Genomic DNA, 21,127 nt, shown 5'->3' on the forward strand with positions numbered 1-21,127 from the left:
CGACCCGGAAGGACCCAGAATTCACGGGGGCGAGCCAGAGACTCGAGATTAACTTCCGGGTCGCGGCGGAGCTGGCTTTCACGTGGAGGCGGGGAAGATTGGCCTGTGGGTGAGTGCTGAGGGGCGGCCCAGGCGGGGAGGCGCGGGGTCTGGAGATTGGGCTTGGGGACTTGCGGGGCAAACTAAGGGAAAAGCGGGCGACTTGCACCCCAAATCCACACCACCAACCACCAGCGCTCGCTCCGGCCTGAGGCCGCCGCCTTCTGGAAGTTCTCCCGCCTTGGAGTGGGGCCAGGATCGCGGGTAATCCCTCCGCGCGTGTGTATGCGCGCGGAAGCTTTGGCGCTGCGGAGCTTTAGAGGGTCCGTTTCGCCTCCCGGCTCCCTTGCTTCCCGCTAGTGAACCTGCCGTGGTGGTGGGGTGTTGGTTCCATTGTGCAGAGCACAGGCTCTGCGGGCTGGGTTCGAATCTTTTTTTGCCACTTGCTGGCTTTAGGACCTAGGACTGGTAAATTGAAGTCTCGACGCCTCAGCAAGTCTGTGCGATGGGGTCTTCACACCAGTTCTCAGAAGGCTACCGCGAGATTTTAAAAGCGCTTTTGGAGAAAGTGCTGGTTTTTACTGGAGACACTGTAAGGAACATTCCTCTTCCCTAGGAGTGAATACATCTGGGCTCGCTGGGTTGAAGAGGAGGATATTCAGTGCTGAAGAGGAGCGAAGCTTAAGGGGATTAAATTGACCACAGCCCCCCTTTGGCTTCTTTGTTCCAAACAGGTCTCTTGACTATTCCCCCACCTGAGGCGCTCTCCTCTCTCTTGACTCCACCCTCTCTAGGTTTGCACCGACTTCTCTTCCTTTGCAGGCCCCTTTTCCTCTGCCCTCCTGTTTCCCTAAGGTGTTGTCTTAGGCTCGTTGTATTTGAGGCTTAGTTATCATCCATACATTTCTAAGTTTTTCTTATCTATGTCAGCCCCATCACCCCTGAGCCTCAGACCCACATATCCACCTGTTCACTGGACAGTCTCCTTTTGGATATCTCAAGGCATCTATGCAAACCAGCCTGTCTCCTGCAGCCCCTAATCACCCTCCTTCAGTTCCTTTTTCTTAGGATTTAACACCACCGTCCTGTAGTTGCCCAAGCTGGAAACTTCTGTACTAGAAACTTTACTGACGACTGATGGGTCAGATTAGATTAACTCCATTGCCCTGACCTCACCACTAGCCTTGATGTTATCACTTGTGTCTTCATTATCACACATCTTTTCCTCCTACACCTTCTTGAGAGCAGGTGTTTTTTTTTTTTTTAACAGTTTTTAAGTGTTTGTTTTTGTTTTTTGTTTTTTACTTCTGAGAGAGTGAGCGAGTGCGCACAAGCGGACGAGGACAGAGAGAGGGAGACACAGAATCCTAAGCAGGCTCCAGACTCTGAGCTGTCCACACAGAGCCTGATGCAGGGCTTGAACCCACGAACTGTGAAATCATGACCTGAGCCAAAGTCAGATGCTTAACCGACTGAGCCACCCAGGCACCCCATAGCAGGTGTTTTAGCTTGTTCATCTCTGTATCTCTGGCATTCATTTTTTCGGTGAGTATTTATTGAACATCTGCTATGTGCCAGGTACAGAGCTAGGCTCTGGGAATAGAGCAGAAAACAGGATAGGAATGAATGACAGGGTTCCCTTGACTTTCCAGGTGCTCCTGGCATGAGTTACAAATGAATTTGAGTCATAGTTTGGTCCTGGCCTGGCTCCTTGAAGCTGCTAATGGTGAGTCAAGTCCAGTCTGCAGGGTTCTGAGCCTGGAGAGCTTCAGGATGGAGAGCCTTTTGAACTATGCCTCCCACTGTCCAAACCTGGGGGATATTTTGTTTCTAGATTCCCTGGGTGTCTCCATGTCACCTAGTTCAGGGAGCAATAGGAACTGGGGTGTGATGAGTGACAGAAGTAGCCTAGCTGGAAGCTAAAGTGTACTTGAGAGCCCTCGCACAGTTGCCTACATGACATTTCCCCAAAAAAGCTGGACATTGTAGGTTGCTCTGTGTCATCTCCAATTGTTAAATATTGGTAATTTGAAAATTTAAAAACAGTGAAGCAGGCGAGGTGTGGCCCCCACACCTTCTCCCCCTGGCAGCCTTTGATCTGGTTCAGTCTCTGATGATGGATAGGGATACTGAGGCCCGGATAAGCCAACGCTATGTGGCAAGAGAGTGTCAGTCACCATTTGAACCCAGGTCTTGTCTGTCCTAGCTGGGGCTCCTTCCATATCTTGCTGCTGCTCATACTACTAGCCACATGGGAAGGTAATTAGAAGGGTAAGTCATCCAGCGTGCAGGTGGGGGAAGTTAGTTTCCACACACAAAGGAAAAGCTACTTAGGTGAACCAAGGTAAGGAGTTAATTGTGCCACAGTTACTGCCTCTGGTGGGAATTGGCAGGAAGAGTTCACCTCAGGATTTCTGTTCCCTTCAGAAATTGTCTGATTTGACTGCAGTTGTGTCCTCCCTGGCTGGCACAGGGTAGGCAGTAAATTTGTTGGAATGGGTGACTAGGCTCAGAGATCTGAGAAGGGGGGTTAGGAAAAGGAATCAACAGTGTACCACTTTGCATGGATCACTTCTCCCTTTGAGAAGGAAGTGTTATTTCCCCCCATTTTCTAGATGGGGAAATTAATGTTCAGGGAGGCTAGATGATTAGCTTAAGGTGAGGGAGCAGTTTCAATTTGAACTTGGGCCTGTCTGAATTTAAACTCCATTCTACTTCTTTGATCACATTTTTCCATCCCTTAACATTTCAAACTAGCTACTCAGAAACATGGCTTTTGGGTCACCTGGGTGGCTCAGTTGGTTGGGTGTCCGACCTCGGCTCTTGTCATGATCTCACAGTCCGTGGGTTCGGGCCCTGCATTGGGCTCTGTGCTGACAGCTCGGAGCCTGGAGCCTGCTTCGGATTCTGTGTCTCCCTCTCTCTGACCCGACCCCCCTTTCATGCTCTGTCTCAAAAATAAACATTAAAAAAAAAAGAAACGTGGCTTTTGGTACTACCTAACTGAATTGTACACGGGGATTTGGTAGGGGATAACGTGTACCATTTCTTTTTTCAGGAATGATCACTAAAACCCACAAAGGAGACTTGGGCCTTGGGCTCCCAGAGAAAAAGAAGAAGAAAAAGAAGGTGGTCAAAGAACTAGAGACTCAATACTCAGTTTTAAACAGTGACAATTACTTCACTGAGATCTGTCCCACAAAAGCCACATCCCCCTCAAAGAGTGTGGTCCTGGGACAGGCATCTGAGATGCCTCTAGTGAAGAAAAAGAAGAAAAAGAAGGGACATAGCACCCTCAGTGAGCAGCACTTAGAACCTGAGACCACATTACGTGCTGGACGGACAGAGAAGTTGCCGAGCCCCAGGAAGCAGGCTCTTGGTTCATCTGAGTTCCAAGGTGGGGAGAAGAAAAAGAAGAGGAAGTCCTTATGGCCTCCGGCCATGTCCCCTGGCTCGAGAGTGAAGACCTTCCCGGACCCCAGACAGGGCGAGGAGGTGACCAGCATCGGCAAGAAGCCCAAAAAACACAAGAAGGAGAAAAAGGCTCAGGAGGCTGCAGCCTTTTCAGCCAAGGACCCTTGGTTCTGTGAGTCTGGGGATTCTCTGTATGCTTGCTCGGTGGGGAAGGATGGAGAGGAGCAGACAGCCTCAGGGCGGAAACGGAAGCAGGAGAGCCCCAGGGAGCACAATGTGAAGATGAAGAAGAAAAAGAAAATCCACCAGAAGGGAGACACCTCCCTAGGGCACCTTGAGCTCTCCAAGTCCATTGAGGGAATCCCCAGGAAAGGAAGTAAGAAGCCAGTCAAAGTTGAGGCTCCAGAATACATCCCAATAGAACATAACCCCAAGTCCCCTGCAAAAAAGAAAATGAAGGCCAAGAAAAAGGCAGAGCAGCCAGGCATTGAGGAGCCAGCTCTGAGGAGGAACAAAAAGAAGAAGGAGAAAGAGAGCAGAGTAGCAGGAGAGCCTTGTAAAGAGGTAAGCTTTTCTTCAGAAGTAGACTCTGCTTGGGTGAATAAGGGTGGAAGTGGGGAGTGTGTGTGTGCATTCGTACACAGGCACTCCCCTTTGTAGCTTCCAGAACCCTGATTGAACTGACTTCATCCAGAAAAGGGTATTTGTTGAGATATGTAACTGGAAAGGTTAAAAGCTATTTAGTTTCAGGTATGGCTGGATCCAGGTACTCATGCACTATCCTCAGTAATAAAGGTATCCCTTGCTATTGAAACTCTACCCAACTTCTCACTATCTTCACTTAGGGTCTGAATAGATATAAATTTTTCAGATGAATCACTCTCTTTCTGAACTCTTGCCACTTGCTGTCCAAAACTCAGGAACCAAATAGTTTGAGATAACATGGTGTCCAAGCCTATCTGAGTTTATTTTCTGTGCTCTGTTTACATGATTTAGAGACCAAATAGGTTTGGATTGCAGGAGATGCCTGTGTGGCTTTCCCCAGCTCTGGGCTTTGTATTTTTTTCTTCTAGTGGGTTTTAGTCACAGACAGGCACCTCCCACCTCCCACCCATAGCAAGACAGTCTCAGCAGTTCCAGGATTTCATCCTAGTAGTTAGACTACCCCCAAAGGGAGAACTGTAGCCCCTCTGAAACGATTACAAGAAAATCCTCAGGGCTGCTGTCACATGCCTCAGGTGATCACCTAAGCTGGAAGCCCTGATCTGAAGCTGGGGGGAGGAAACTAGGGTATTAGTCCCACTGAACCCCACTGTTTGAGGTCGGGGGGAAGACAATTCCTGGGAGGAAAACCCAATCCTAATTACCTGGAGGAAGAGAATAGTTGATGGTCTGGCGAAGACAACAGAGATACGTTGTCTCCATCCTACAGGCTTCCTTGAGTGGGGGAGAGAAGGGAGGAGATGAGCCAGAGCACTTGGACTCCACAGGTCCACATCTGCCTCTATTTGTGTCAGGACCACACCTTCATTCCTGTTTTTGGAATAAGTGAGTGGATGTGCAGGGGGGAAATGAGATGGTATGTGTCCTACTCCAAGCAGATGTCTGGCCTGTTGGGGTAGGCAAGGCTGATGTTGAACACTTACTGTGTGCCTGGCGGTAGGCTAATGCTCCCCATGTATTAACCCGTTTAATCCTCACATCAGTCTGGTGAAATGGCTGCTGTCGTTATCCTCATTTAACAGACAAGGATACTAAGGGAGGAGTTAAATACCTTGATCAGGATCATCTACCTGTCAGGGTGGGCTTTCAGCCCAGTCTGGCTTTGGAACTGGAGGTTTCATCCTTTCTCAGAAGCTGCCCTGTAACTTCCCATAGATGGTAGAGCCATTAGAGCCCAAGAAGTGACTGTCTTCTATTAAACAAGCCCTGAGTTCTCTTCCCAGTTCTGCACCGACCAGCCAGGTAAGCTCAGACCAGCCACTGCCCTGTGGTCCTCAAGAATGATGGCTAACGTGTATGTAGTTGTTACTGAAGGATGGCCCTGGCACTGGCGGGGGCTCCGTTAATACCAATTGAAGGATGAGCCCCCTAGAGCAAGGTCATCAGGAAGTGTCTGGGCACCCTCAGCTCAGCTTGATAGGGTTGAGGAGGGCAGGGGCGGCCTCCTTTTCAGGGCCTACAAAAGGCAGTTCTGGTTTCTGGATTTTTCCCAGTTTTGTCCTAGTCCATTAGACTTATTTCACTGGTTTCTTTCATTCAGAAGCTCTTGGGGCCAAGAGGAACCCCAGAGGCTGGGAGCCCAACCCCCATCAGAATCCCTTCTTTCCAGAGTTCAGTGAAAGGTGGTTGGTCCCCTCTGTTTAACATCTCCTGCCTTGGGGGCTCTGCTGCCTCGGACAGCCCTCTGAGTCAGGAAATGCACACATCTTCAGGGTCTGGATGGGTGATGTGAGTAAACAGAGCCTTCCAGGGATCATCACATGTGATGCTGGGTGCCGCGCAGAGCGCATTTAAAGTCAGACTGCGAAAAGATGGCAGTTGTCATGACCAAAGGATCAGGGAAAGTAGCCTGGGGTCTCACTTTTAGAGGGTCCCATGGGAGCTAAGGTCAGTGAGCAAGTTTGACACATGCAAACATGCCCAGGGCAGGCCCAATGAGGACACCACATGGGAGCGGAGTTGTGTGAGGGCTGTTGGCTGTGGGTCATGCAGAGGGAGCAACAGTGCAGAGGTCCTGGAAGGAGCAGAGACTGGGGTAGTAGAAGCTGGGAGTATGGGAGGGGCCAAGGAATAGAGACCATAGAGGCCACAGGAGTCTAGATTTTTGTGTAAATAGGATAAGAGCCCCTGGAGAGTTTGGGGAGTAGTGGGGTGATGTGATCTGATTTTTAAAATTTTTATTTTTTTAATTGAGATTTAATTGACATATAACATGGTGCAAGTTTAAGGTGTATATATGATATGATCCGGTTGAGTTTTTTTTTTAAGATTTTATTTTATTTACCTTTTTTTTTTTTTTTAAGTTTATTTATTTATTTTGAGAGAGAGAGAGTGAGGACCCCAAGCAGGCTCTGCACTGACTTTGCGGAGCCTGACTTGGGGCTCCAACTCATGAACCACGAGATCATGACCTGAGCTGAAATCAGGAGTCAGATGTTCAACCAACTGAGCCACCAGGCCCTGAGATTTTGTTTTAAGTAATTTTTGTACCCAATGTAAGGCTTGAACCTTCAACTGCGAGATCAGAGTTGTAATGCTCTACTGACTGAGCCAGCCAGGTGCCCCTCCAGTTGAGTTTTTAAAGCTCACCCTACTTGTTGTGCATAATGGAGCAGGGTTGGGGTGGAAGGGGGTGAGGAAGCAGGAGTTAGAGACTGTTGTGTTGTCCAGGTAGGAGGGAAGGCAATGACTAGGACTGGAGTGGGGATGGGCACTGGAGGAGAGAACTGGATTTAGGTTTGCTGGCAGGGTCCCCGCCCTGCCCACCCTCACCCCAATCAGGGCCCCAGGCTTACCTGTCCCCTGCCAGTCTGTCCCTCCACCCCCATCAGCAGGGCCCTTGGCCTCTCTCCTCTTGCTGGTGTGGTGCCATGGGAGATAAGATGATGTCTGTGGGAGGAAAGGTGTGCCCAGCCTTAGTCAGGAGACCTGTGTCAGTTCTGTCCCTGAGCTGTGGGGGTTACTTCATGATGGTCCTGTCACCTCTCTGAATCTTAGTTTCTTCATATGTTAGGTCAGTGCCGTTGTCTTGAGAATCAGAAATGTGGAAGACAGGATGTCAGAAGTTCTGTTGGTGGCAGGGGTTGAGGTGGTGCTGCAGTCTTGGGACTTTTCTGGATTATCATGATCTCATCCTGCTGGGCTGCTGGGGCAGAGGCCATCGTATGCTTGACTCTTCCTCCCTTTGCCCTTTTGTGCAGGAGCCTGACACAGACTTAGAGGTGGTGTTGGAAAAGAAAGGCAACATGGATGAGGCGCACATAGACCAGGTACGGTCCAGGTCCTCATCCCCCTCCCAGATGTCTTGCCACCCACCAGGCACACATTTGTCTCCTCCTGGGCAACAAGATCCTGGTCCCAGATGTGTCAAGGAACCCAAAAGCCACCAGCCAGCTCTGGAACACCTCAAGTGGCAGGGGACTTGTGGCGCCTTCCCCACTTGATGCTGGGAGACCCTTTCACTACCACAGCTTTGGCTGAGGGGCTATCTGATCATTGAGAATCTCAGGCTGAGTGTTTCCCTTATAATTGCTGCAGGAGAGACAGGAGTATGACTCCAGGAACTGCAGCCAGGGCAGGGAACATGCGCTCAGCCAGGCCCGTGCATTGCCACCTCCTGTCCTCAATTCAGGAGCACTTAGAGAAGTTACTCTGTTGTGGCTCAGCTTCAGCTTCTGGTGTGCCTGGATCTGTAGGTAGATGTATCCTATAAAGGAGCATGACTTTCTGGAATTGGGGTCTTTGTATGATCCTGGAGCAAATGAGGCCAGGCAGGACAGTGGTAACAGCAGAGGCTTGGCTTTGGACCATTACTAACATCCTTGGGCAGTCACTGACCTTACTGACCCTCTCGTGTAGGTGGCTGTGAAAACCAGACACAGTCATGTTTGTGAGGCAATCAGCAGGGTCATGTCTTATATCTGCTTAATAAGGGGCACCCATTACCCTGACCACATCCTCACGCTTTGTCAGCAAGTAACTGCTGGAGAGAAGCAACAGGGTGTGATGCAGGGATGACCCCTGTCTCATGGCCCTTCTACTCCAGGAGAGAAAGAAACCAGTGACTACTAGGAAGTGAGCTGAGTATGTGGGAGCCTAGAAGATGTCAAAGAATTTCCAAACCTAATGCCTTTGGAGTGCTAAGGAACTCTCCCTGGAGGCAGGGGCATCGGAAGTAGGACCATGCTGATCAGTAAGGGGATGCTGACAGAGCCCAATCCAAGGCCTGGCACAAAGCACAAACCCCTTAGAAATGGGAGGTCCCCAGCCTTTTGCAGGTCATAGTCATGCGGCTCCCCAGGGTCAGGGCTAACTGTAATGAGGACCGAGAGGACAGAGGTGGGGGGGGGGCCCTGCCTCTCTGGGCTCTGGGCCCCTTCCCTCAGTTCCTTTCGCAGGTATCCTCCCCCGTTCAGGATGCAGCAAGCTGCTAGAACTCTGAGAGTCCTCATGCCCATGTACTTCTTATGGGCGATGCCCACCAGCAGCCCCTTTGCTGCTGACTTGTGCCTACTGTTTACAATTTTTAAGGAAACTTTTAACCGTTATGGGTGACAGATTACCTCAACGTAAGTGAAGCTTTCTATTTTACCTCTGCCTTTTTTCCCTGTAAATGCTGAAAGTTCACTATGTTAAAACATTGCAACCTAAAAAAAATAATGTGACCTGAAATCCTATCACCTAAGAATGGTCACTGTTAACCCTTTGTTACTATATTTTTCTAGATTTTTCCTTTGTAACTATGTGTAATTTTAAAGCACTGTGTAATCATGCTACGTTATGTAGACCATTCTTTTCATTTTTTTATTTTTTTTTTCAACTTTTATTTATTTTTGGGACAGAGAGAGACAGAGCATGAATGGGGGAGCGGCAGAGAGAGAGGGAGACACAGAATCGGAAACAGGCTCCAGGCTCCGAGCCATCAGCCCAGAGCCTGACGCGGGGCTCGAACTCACGGACCGTGAGATCGTGACCTGGCTGAAGTCGGACACTTAACCGACTGCGCCACCCAGGCGCCCCCCCATTCTCTTAATTTTTATCATTTAACTGGTGAATTGAATTTCATTTTGTCTTAGGCACATCTGTATCACTCTGCATCTGGAGCATGGCTCCGCTATAGGAATATGTTACTTTTTCTCTCATTTTTACAGTTGTCACTTTGTTTTATATAGTTTTCAACTTACATAAGTGGTCACTTTGTCTCACAGCCTGTGGCAGATTAGAAGGGAGGAGGAAAGGGCGCAAATTGGGTCAAAGTTCTACCTGAACCCTTATGAGGGAGAAGGAGACCCTGGATGCTTTTTTTTCCCTAATTGAAGTACAGCTGACATACCATATTATATTTCAGGTGTACAGCCTAGTGATTCAACAATTATATCCTTTAATCTATGCTCACCACAATAAGTGTAGCTACCATCTGTCACCTATACAAAGGTATTACAAGATTACTGACTGTATTCTCTATGCTGTACTGTACATCCCTGTGACTTACTTACGCGTTTGTACTTCCTAATCTCCTTTATCTGTTTCGCCCAGCCTCCTACACCCCTCATTCTGGCAACCACTAGTTGTCTGTTTTTATGAGTCGTTTGTTTTGTTTTGTTTTCCAGATTGCACATATAAGTGAAATTCTATGGTATTTGTCTTTTTTCTGTCTCAATTATTTCACTTAGCATAATACCCTGTAGGTCCATCCACATTGTCGTAAACTGGCAAGATTTCGTTCTTTTTTGTTGTTGAGTAATATTCCATTGTGTGTGTGTGTGTGTGCGCGCGCGCACGTGTGCATGTTTGTGCGCACACACACACCACAACTTTTTCCATTCATTTATCAGTGAACACATAGGATGCATCCATATCTTGACAATTGTAAATAATGCTGGGATAAACATAGGGGTGCGTATATCTTTTCAAATTAAGTGTTTTCCTTTTCTTTGGGTGAATACCCAGAAGTGGAATTACTGGCTTGTATCGTATTTCTATTTTTAATTTTTTGAGGAAATTCCATACTATTTTTTTATACTGGTTGCACCACTTTGCATTCCCACCCACAGTGGACAAGGGTTCCCTTTTCTCTGCATCCTCACCAACACTTGTTACCTCCAGTCTCTGATACTAGCCATTCTGACTGGCTTGACATGATACCTTGTTATGATTTTGATGTGCATTTTCCTGATGATGTTGAACATCTGTTCATGTTTTGGCCATTTGTATGTCTTTGTAAAAATGTCTATTCAGGTCCTCTGCCCATTTTCTAGTTGATTTTTAAGTTTCTTTATTTTGAGAGAGAGAGCATGCCCATGCAAGCAGGGAAGGGGCAGAGAGAGAGAGAGGGAGAGGAAGAATCCCAAGCAGGTTCCCCATTATCAGCACACAGCCCAACTTGGAGCTTGATCTCATGAACTGCAGGATCATGACCTGAGCTGAAACCAAGAATCAGACGCTTAACCAACTGAGCCACCCAGGCCCCCCATGTATGAGTTCTTCATATATTTTGGATATAAAGCCCTTATCGAATATAGTATTTGCAGATATGTTGATCCTTACAAATTAGTTGATCCTTGAACAACATGGGTTTGAATTGTACGAGTACATGAATACACAAAGTTTTTCAATACAGTGCTGTAAATGTACTTTTTCCTTTGATTTTCTTAATTACATCTTTAGCTTTATTGTAAGATTATAGTATGTAATACATATAACATACAGAGTCTGTGTTAATCAGCTGTTTATATTACTGGTAAAACTTCCAGTCAACAGTAGGCTAACAGTTAAATTTTGGGAGAGTCAGAATTTATATGTGGATTTTCAATTGTGCAGGGGGCCAGCGCCCCAATCCCCACTTGTTCAAGGGTCAGCTGTATCTTCTCCCATTTAGTAGGTTGCCTTTTTGTTAGTTTGTTGTAGTTCTAATTGTTTTTATTGCCCTTGCCTAAGGATACAGATCCAGAAAAATATTACCAAGAATTTTTTGCCTTTGTTTTTTTTTTTTTTTTTTTAATTTTTTTTTTTTTCAACGTTTATTTATTTTTGGGACAGAGAGAGACAGAGCATGAACGGGGGAGGGGCAGAGAGAGAGGGAGACACAGAATCAGAAACAGGCTCCAGGCTCTGAGCCATCAGCCCAGAGCCTGACGCGGGGCTCGAACTCAGGGACCGCGAGATCGTGACCTGGCTGAAGTCGGACGCTTAACCGACTGCGCCACCCAGGCGCCCCTGCCTTTGTTTTCTTTTAGGGGTCCTATGGTTTCAGGTTTCACATTTAAGTCTTTAATCCATTTTGAAATTATCTTTGTGTATGGTCTGAGAGAGTGGTCCAGTTCATTCTTCTGCATGTAGCTGTCCAGTTTTCCCAACACCATTTATTAAAGAGACTGTCTTTCCCACATTGCTAGATCCTTGGATGCTTTGTCATAGATTAATTGACCTATAAGTTATTTCAGGCTTCTTTTCCATTGATCTCTGGTTTTGTGCCAATACTATGCTATTTTGATTACTGCTGCTTTGTAGTATAGTTTGATATATGGGATTGTGGTACCTCCAGCTTTGTTTTTCTCTCTCTCAGGGTTACTTTGGCTATTCAGCATCTTTTGTGATTCCATATGAATTTTAGGATTGTTCATTCCAGTTCTGTGAAACATGCTATTGGTTTTTTGATAGGGATTGCATTGAATCTGTAGATTGCTTTGGATAATATGGACATTTTAACAATGTTAATTCTTCCAATCCATGAGCATGGTATATCCTTCCATTTATTTATGTCATCTTCAAGTTTGTGTCATCCATGTCTTAAAATTTTCAGAGTATAGCTCTTTCACCTCCTTAAATTTATTCCTAGGTGTTTTATTATTTTTGATGCAGTTGTGACTGGGAGTGTTTTCTTAATTTTTCTTTTTAGTAGTTTGTTTTTAGTGTATAGAAATGGAACAGATTCCTGTATATTGTTTTTATATCCTGCAACTTTTACTGAATTCATTTATTAGTTGTAATAGTTTTTTGGTGGAGTCTTTAGGGTTTTCTATATAGATTATCATGTCATCTGCAAGTAGTGGCAGTTTCATTTGTTCCATTCCAGTTTGGATCACTTTTGTTTCTTTTTCTTGTCTATGGTGCCTGAGACTTTAGTACTGTGTTGAATAAAAGTGATGAGAGTAGACATTCTTGTTTTGTTTCTAATCTTAGAGGAAAAACTTGAAGCTTTTCACCATTGAGTATGATGTTAACTATGTGGCCTTTATCATGTTGAGGTATGTTCCCTCTGTATCGACTTTATTGACATTTGTTACCATGAATTGATGTTGAATTTTATCAAATGCTTTTTCTGCATGTATTGAGATGAGTATGATTTTTATTCTTCATTTTGTTAATGTGGTATATCAAGGATGGATATTAAACCATCCTTGCATCCCTGAGATAAATCCTGCTTGATCATGGTGAATGATTCTCTTAATGTATTGTTGAATTCAGTTTGCTGACATTTTGTTGAGGACTTTTGATCTATGTTTGTCAGGGATATTGGTCCTGGAAGCTTTTATATCAAACAGCAGGGTCATTAGTATGCTGATGGTGGCCTTGAGCCATGCTAGCAGCGTTGCATAAGATGTACCTGCTGTGTACCAGGCACTCTATTAGGTTCTTAACATTCTGCACCCAACAATTTAATGTTGGGCAGGGAGGTTCTCCGACACCAGCAATTCTTGGAGACCAGCTGGGTGTCCTACAATTCAACTCCAATCTGACACAATATATATGGAGATAGTGTCACATCCCACAGGTTAAGGACTCAGTCTCACCAGGCTACTACCACCCCTCGGCAGCCTGCTATAGATGGGAGGTTCTGATGACCCCCTCCTTGGGTTCTATTAATTTGCTAGAGCAGTTCACAGAACTCCGAATCATTTCACTTACTAGACTGTTGGTTTATAATAAAAGGATACAAATCAAGAATAGCCAGATGGTAGTGATACATATGGCAAGGTATAGGGAAATGGCACTAAAATTTCATGCCCTCTCCAAGTATACCACTCTTTACAAATCTCCATGTTTTCCACCAACCCAGAAGCTCTCTGAACATCCTGCTCTTTTGGGAGGTTTATGGAGGCTTCATTACATAGGTGCAATTGATTAAATCATTGACCATTTGCTAATTGATTCAGCTTCCAGGCCCTCTTTCCTCCCTGGAGTTTGGAGGGGGGACTGCAAGTTCCAACCCCCTATGGTCATGGGGTTGGTTCACCTGACAACCAGCCCCCATCCTCAGGTGCTTTTCTTTGTTCTCCTCACTTACATAGCATAAGACACCTTGATTGCTCTCCTCACTTTGGAAATCCCAAGGGGTTTAGGAGTTCTCTGCAGAAACTAGGATGACAACCAAATATATATTTATTATACATCATAGCACAATTCTGTTTCTGCCATTTATCCTCCAAGGTAGCTGATATTTCTATTTGCAGATGAATGAATCTAAGTACAAAAAGGTTAAATGACTTATCTAAGTGCTAAGTTTCATACTAGCCTTTGCCACACTCCAGTGTTCTTTCTAGAAAATAATGCTATCCCGAAAGTTAACTACTGTATCTTCTGTATAGGAAGGCAGGGCTTCAGGCAGTGTGCTTTGGGGAAGTTTCCACCCACTATGGCTGTTACAGACAAAAATGTTCTGCTGAAGGTGGATAAGGCTCAGTTTATAGGAAAGTTCATTCTTAAAAAATGGCAAAAAAAAGAATAAATGAGGCTGCCCATTTTAGGCCAAGGGATTGCAGCCTTGGGATGCTTAGAAGATTGTTCCCGACAAATGCCTGCCCCAATTTGCAGCAGAGGAAAGCTCCTCTCCCTCTTGCTACCGTCCTGTCCTCCTGCCCTATCTCTGTGCTCTGTTTTAAGCTCAAAGGAAAACTTCTGTGTCCCATTTCCCTCTTTTCTTTGCTCTCCCTTGCTCAGGTGAGGCGAAAGGCCTTGCAAGAAGAGATTGATCGTGAGTCGGGCAAAACGGAAGCTTCTGAACCAAGGAAGTGGACAGTAAGTTCAATGCTTTGGCTCTGCTGGGTGACATACCCCGGCATCCTGACTCCTCCTTCCTTGCCTTGTGGCATGAGCAGCAGAGTGATGGGAGACAAGACCATGGGAGTCCAGGCCCCAGAGGCTGTCCCAGTCTGCCGTTGGGCTCTCTTGACTGCAGAGCTTGTCTTGAGCTAACTTTCCTCCTTCTGAAGGGGTGCTTGCCTACCTCCTAGAGAGCTGGCCAAGCCAGAGAAGCATCCTTAACCTTTGTCTCCAGCTCTGGATGGATGGGATGTCCCACACATTGGTCTCTGAGGGCATGTGATAAGCGCTTTCCAGCAGTGGATAGTGACCTCAGAAGGCTTCTTGGACCAGGGTAGGTGGCAGAGGCAAGAGCTATGTGGTGGCAGGCCTCTCTCAGGACTGCCTTCAAGGTCCAGTTGGAATGGGAGAGTCCAAACCAGGCCTGAGGAGATGGGACAGGAGGGAGTACTGCGTGAGGACACGAAGTCAGGCTGAAGCAGGGTGAGAGGGGCTGTGGGCAGGCCTACACCAGGCCAACCTCGACAGCTGTGGCTGGAAGCTTGTACGGAGACTCTAGGTGCAGTGAGAGCTCCTGGAGGGCATGTGTGTAGGGGAAGTGGGGAGCTGGTTAGGAGGCTCGGCCTGCAGGCCTGAGGACTGGGATGGTGGCAGAGGACAGAGAGAAGAGACAGCTTCACAATCCAACAAGACTTGCTAATAGTTAATTGGATTGGGGAGAGGTAAAGAAGGATCTAGATGACAAGGAAGGCTTGCTTTCCTGCCCTATCTTAAGCCTTCACAGTTTAACACAGGACAGAACAACTAATTTGGATCAAAAGACCTGAGTTCAATTTCTGGCTCTGCCACTTTCTCATTGTGAGACTCCAGGGAAGCAGCTTCTCCTTTTGGAGCCTCGGTTTCCACATCGGTAAAGTGGGATTTGTACTCTTGCCCAGTGGGATATGGAGAGGGCCTTTGTTATGTGTCTTCCCTCTGGGTGTCTCTTCTCTTTCCATCCTCTTCAGCTGAGCAGAGCTGATAGAACATCCTTATTGAGTTGAGGAAGGCAAGAAACAGGGCAGCTAGTGGCCCCAGAGGCTGCACCTAGAAGGACCTGATGGGGATCTTAGGGCACAGGGGCTGGCATCTGCTGGGGACACTTTAGGTAGCATTGCCTCCCAGGACCTGGGGACACTTGACAGGTGAGGCCTGTGGTGAGGATTCCAGACTGGCTGTGGGCCCCTGTGGGAGGGCCTCTTTGAGTGGGTCAGCAGCCTTTGGAAGAGCTAGTTTCCTCAGACCCAGTGCAGGGCTGTCAGAGGTGGTTTCTCATTCTAGAAATTGTAGGCCTGGGAAGCTGTTAATTATGCCTCCATCTGGGCCGCTGTGAAACTGGAAGAATTTGTCACTGATTCACTCAGGGCAAGTGTAACAACGATTGGTTTTTAGTATTCTCCCAAAACTGATCTAGAAATAAGTGCTAGGCTGGCATTTGTCTTGCAAGTGGAAAGTTCCCAGGCAGCATGGAGGTCAGCAGTCGGGGTGGGGTGGGAAGAATGACCAGTTTTTGAGAACTTAAAGTATGCCAAGCATTGTGCTCTGGGTTGCTGGTGTAAAAACCTGATTTGATCATTAGTTAAAGCCCTGTGAGAGGTGTATTACACTTCTGTATTGTAGATGAGGACATTGAGGCTCAGAGAGGTTAGGTGATTTGAACAGAGTCAGCCAGGGCGGGCTTGATCCCTGGGTCTGTGTGACTTCAAAGTCATAATTTTCTTGAGCTGGGTTTCTTGGTATCTCACAGGTGTGAGAAGGAAAGGGGTCTTTTCTTCTGCAGCCGCTCTTAGGAGCTGTCTTGGATTTTCTTGAACATGGGTGACTCATGTATAGGTGGTAGAGTACTCTGGACATGAATTGGGACCCCCTTAGTCCTGGACTAACTCAGCCTCTGGCTTGGCTGTGTGACCCTTTACCCCCCTGGGCCTCCACCCCCCACTATAAAGCGCAGTGCTCGTGGGAAGCAATGTGCGTTTCAGATTCCCACTTGCTCTCTTCTTCCCTCCAACTGACAGCAACCTGAGGGCAGAGTGGCCAGCTGGGAGGTAAAGTGGTTGGAGGTGAGGTGAGGTGTGCCATACTCTTTGCCATGAGTTAGGGGAGGAATGAAGCAAACAGGCAGCTCGGTGTTTAAAGGTGGGCCCTGGTGTCGGCTAGACCCGAGATGGAATTCTGGCAGGGTCATTGATTAGGCTTGTGCCCCCAGTTAGGCTGCATACCTTCATTTCCTTACCAGTAAAATGAAAATAAATACAGTATTCCTTACACGGCTCTTGTTAGAATGAAAAATATAGTCTGTTGATGTGCTTGTGAGCACTGTGCCACAGTGAGCATTTAATCAGCTGGATCCTCCTTGTTGAGGCTGGGCTTGGGGAAAGGATGGGGCTTTGGAAACCAGGAAAATGACCACCTTTTTCTTTTAACACAGGGAACTCAGTTTGGCCAGTGGGATACTGCTGGTTTTGAAAACGAGGAACAGAAACTGAAATTTCTCAAACTTATGGGTGGCTTTAAAAATGGGTCACCTTCATTCAGCCGCCCCCCTAACATGACCGGAAGGCCCAACATGGCTCTCAACAAGAAGGCGGCCGACACTCTGCGGCAGAACCTCCAGCAGGACTACGACCGGGCCATGAGCTGGAAGTACAGCCGTGGCGCTGGCCTTGGCTTCTCCACCACCCCAGACAAAATCTTTTATATTGACAGAAATGCTTCCAAGTCCATCAAATTTGAAGATTAAACTCTACTGTCTTGTCCTTCAAAACAGCCAGAATTGCTTTTATTATTCAGTTGTGCAAATGAAAGCCATTTTACAGTTGTCTCGAGTCAAACCTCTGCAGAGATTAAAGAAAACTTTGCCCATGTGCTTGAATGAACTGAGGTCAGGGAAGCTCATGTTTCAGAAGTCAAGAGAACATGTGAGTGGCTCACACTTACTATTTTCTGTATTAAGCATTCCATCCCTGTTTGAAGACATCAGCATATATAAATAATAGCTAAATGTCTTGAGTGCTTAGTGTGTACCACGTACATACTAATGTGTTGCCCCTGCATTAATGTATTTAATCTTAATAATTATGAAATAGGTGCTATTATCCCCATCTTATAGATGAGGAAACTGAGGTTCAGGGATGAAGTAATAAAATTGCCCAGGTTCACCCAACCAGTAAGTGCCAAGTGTTGTACTTTTGTGCCCTAAGTCCTCTGTCACTATTCACTACTCTGAATGTCCCCCTCTAAGGAACTTTACCAGGAATACTCACTGGAGATTGAAATCTCTTTTGATTGAAGAAACAGAAGTTTTATTAGATGTCTAAATCCCAAACAGGAAGTAGAATTAATGATAAACAGGGAAGAGCAAACTCATTTTCTTTTCCCATCTTGGAGGAGCTACTGGCAAAGGGGGGTCTGAATTGTCACCAAGCAGATGTGACTGAGCTTCCTTTGCTGTTAGGAAATGTGTTTCTAAACCAGTTTTGCCTTTTCTGACTTCCTGCTTTCCATCCTCAGTGCTGAGCTTGGATTTAGTCTTGATGCTCTTAACTAAATTCTGAAAAAGGCATTTTTAGAGAGACTGTTAGTCTTCGTGAACCAATGACAAATTCCCAGGGATCTGTTTATTATATTCTTTGCTACCATGAGGAACAGAATCCTAGGTGACTTATGTGGCAGAGGTGTCAGGATGTGTGGAGGATGACACAGGAAGTTGCCTCCTCATGATCACATTTCCATGCCTAGACTCTATAGGCAGCCCCACAGAGCTCCAGGTACAATGACCTGAACGATACGACCACCTTCTTTCCATTCACCTAGCATTTTGCATCCCAACATACAGTTTATGAGTGGGACATTTTCACATCATTTGACACCTATAGTCATCCCAGCTCAGCAGCCTAACTAAACAGCCAGGATATTTAGTCTCTCACTTGGCAGGAAGTCCTTATGTAGAGAATTGATGCATCAGCTCAACAAAGAAACTCTTCTCCTCTCTGCTCCATCCATCCTGTTGGCTTCATCAAGCTGGTAGAAGAAGGGCTGGACCAATTTTAAGTTGGATATCAAGACAGTAGAACATTCCAGAGGAAGAAGAAAAACCTTATGACTCAAGGAAACTTCCAGAAGACCTTTCATCATAACGCATTGCCCAGCAGTGGGTCATATGCCCATTTCTGAGCCAGCTCCTGGCATGTGGACGAAGATGCACTCCAGGCAGGTCAGAAAGGAAGAGTGAAGAGCAGATGCTGGTGAGACAAACGTGGGGTCGACTACTGTCCCACTGGGTGGGTAGAGGTGAGGCAGGCCTGCCCTGACTAATAAACACTGACTAGGTCGAGAGTCCTGCAGTTCTGTGCTAGTAATGTCTCAGGTGGGCACATCAGCCAGAAGGTGAATTGGGCCTTTGATGGATTCAACTTTGAGATACATAATGGAAGAGGCCATCTAATTGCCTAGAAGGTAAGGTTCTGCAATTGAGTTAGCTCCTTCAGAGAATCTTGTCCTTTCACAGGGGAATAAATCTCTCCTGGCCTTGATCAACACTACAGGAATTTACTCCCTATACTGTCTGCTTTAATTGTTTTTACCTTGCTGAGAGATCACACTACAGTTAGGGCCTGCCTTGGCTTATCAGGGAAGATTGTGCTCAGCCATCTCTTGGGTGATTCTGGAGACTGGCTGATTGATTGATTGATTGTCCACTGTCTTGTCCTCATAGTGATAGTTCTCATTAGGATGTGATGGTCAGACTTTCTCCTCCTGCCATTTAGTATTAATAATCTGTGTGTAATAGGATTTGACTTTCAAACTCAGTGTATCCCCATTGGCTGAAAAGATCTGCTGGCTGAGGGGAAGGTTTAGTATAGTCTGTTCCTAAAGCAGGGTCTAGCCAGAGAAGGTTGAACAGCCAAGATAGCAAGATGGGCAGTGTTCTCAGAATGGACTTAATCTTACCTCTGCTGCTCTTACCGGTGCAGATCATTGTCAAGTTAGCAGGTCTGTGTCCTGCAGCAGTCTGCAGTCCCAGGAGGATTTACTCTTTGAGTGTCCTGGGTTAACTGGGCTTCTCTCCTTTGTAAATTAAGCAACATCGGCTTGTGCCACTCTGCCCCTTTTCCCTATGTCCAGTACCCTCAATCTGTCTGCAAGGGTTTTTGTGTTTTTTTTTGTTTTTGTGTTTGGTTTGGTGTGATTTCCCTTGTTCATGATGTCTCCAGTGAAACAAGATGGTTTGGGGATTTTTATTCAGAACCAGGGCAGGAGAGATCGGACATATATAGCACAGCCAAGGTTTTGGTTGAATATTTAATAGCCCTGTTCTCAAACTTGTTGGCTGTTTGTCCCTCGGGGATTTCTCAACTGACCAACTTTCCATGACAGGGTCCTTCCCTCCATACAGTTGCCCTTCCTTATCCAGCTGTCTCTGAAACCTCATGATTCTTAACCACTGTATTCCTTGGAGTGATTCCTGCTGTTTCTGCCTTAGCCCACTGAATTCTGCCCTGAGACTTCCTTTCCATAACTAGAGTGGACCATCAAAAGTATCTGCTAGATAGACAGCATTCTCTAAAAGAAATTGTGTATTCAACTTTACAAACATAGAATTAGGTTTGTGGTTGGCAGAATAATGAGCCTCCATTCTCCCCCTGGACAAGATGACCCCTCCATTGTCCCCCTGGGACAAGTTGACCTTGTCCCAGTCACCAGAACCTGTGACTATGTTAGGACAGGAAAGAGAGTTTGGGTAACAGATGGAATTAAGGTTGCTAATCAACTAACCTTAAAATAAGATTATCCTGGATTATCTGAGTGAGCCCAGTCTAATCACAGGAGTCCTTAACTGTAGAAGAGGGAGGCAGAAATGTCAAAGAAACTTGTAAGAAAAACTCTAAGGTGGAGGCAAGGGCCATGAGCCGAAGAATGCAGGTGGCCTCTAAAAGCTGGAAAAAGCAAGAAAACAGATTGTCCGCCAGAGCCTCCAGAAGGAACAAAGCCCTGCTTTGAGGGTAAGCCCCCTGAGACCTGTTGGACTTAGGGTCAATAGATAAGGTGATAAAATTGTGTTGTTGGAAGCCACTAAGTTTGTGTTAATTTGTTAAGGCAGCAATAGAAAAGTAATGTAGGTCTCATACAGAACTTTTCCTCATTTTTAAAATTGTATTTCCTAGAATATTTAGAATTTTATTGTTTCATTATCCTTTGTGATAACAGTACACTTCATCCCCTGTAGGCTATGGTTTTCAGAGTCTGGCTAATTGATTCAGTAATGGGCTGAGGAAAACCACAAAAGGTCACAGAAGATCTAAGCTTTGGTCTGGGACAGGTGTGACAGATGGTTCAGAAGCTCCTTTGGTGTAATGCGTATTCAACCTAATATGAAAGTCCAAATTCATATCAATATAAGAACATTACTTAGGTTTGGGAACAAATGCTGTCTGATGTGTAACCTCAGAGTAGAAGGAAATGACTTAAAGCGGGTAATTTGTGAATTTGCCAGTTGTGTTTCATTTAAATAGTATCTAGTAAAAGTGGCATATGAAATAATTTTAATGGAAATAATTTTGTGAAATAAAGATCAGTTGATAATATTTGAGCAGTACCACCATGTTTTTTTAATTTCTTTATGTTTTGTTCAGTAAAGGGGAGCAAAAGGGTATCTGCTGTTCTTTGTTGGAGGCTGTTTTCTCAGGCTGGGGACAGAGGTGAGGAGGAAGTTCACTATTAAATAGGCCAGAAAATCCATAGCACATTCTTGGTCCTAAGTGTTCAGTAAAAATATGAGTTTATATATTTTTTAATGTTTATTTATTTTGAGAGAGGGAGCAAGCAGGGGAGGGGCAGAGAGAAAGGGAGAGAGAGAATCCCAAGCAAGCTC

General features: G+C 46.0%; 1 protein-coding gene across 9 annotated transcripts; it reads left to right on the forward strand.

Annotated features, from left to right (window-relative positions):
* Window positions 1–34: 34 nt before the first annotated feature.
* Window positions 35–20,840, forward strand: KNOP1 (lysine rich nucleolar protein 1). Of its 9 annotated transcripts, none has more exons than XM_047838333.1 (6): window positions 87–109; window positions 656–773; window positions 3,098–4,017; window positions 7,377–7,445; window positions 14,116–14,193; window positions 16,685–20,840. In XM_047838333.1, the coding sequence occupies exons 3-6, from the start codon at window positions 3,100–3,102 to the stop codon at window positions 16,994–16,996; spliced, it is 1,377 nt and encodes a 458-aa protein (XP_047694289.1). In that variant the 5' UTR covers window positions 87–109; window positions 656–773; window positions 3,098–3,099; the 3' UTR covers window positions 16,997–20,840. The 9 variants fall into 9 exon arrangements, with proteins under 9 accessions (XP_047694286.1, XP_047694289.1, XP_047694291.1 ...); XM_047838331.1 differs by lacking the exons at window positions 87–109; window positions 656–773 and adding exons at window positions 1,422–1,584; window positions 1,692–1,765; XM_047838330.1 differs by lacking the exon at window positions 656–773 and having other exon boundaries at window positions 35–109.
* Window positions 20,841–21,127: the final 287 nt, after the last annotated feature.

Source organism: Prionailurus viverrinus, chromosome E3 (genome assembly GCF_022837055.1).
Source record: "Prionailurus viverrinus isolate Anna chromosome E3, UM_Priviv_1.0, whole genome shotgun sequence".
NCBI lineage: Eukaryota > Metazoa > Chordata > Mammalia > Carnivora > Felidae > Prionailurus > Prionailurus viverrinus.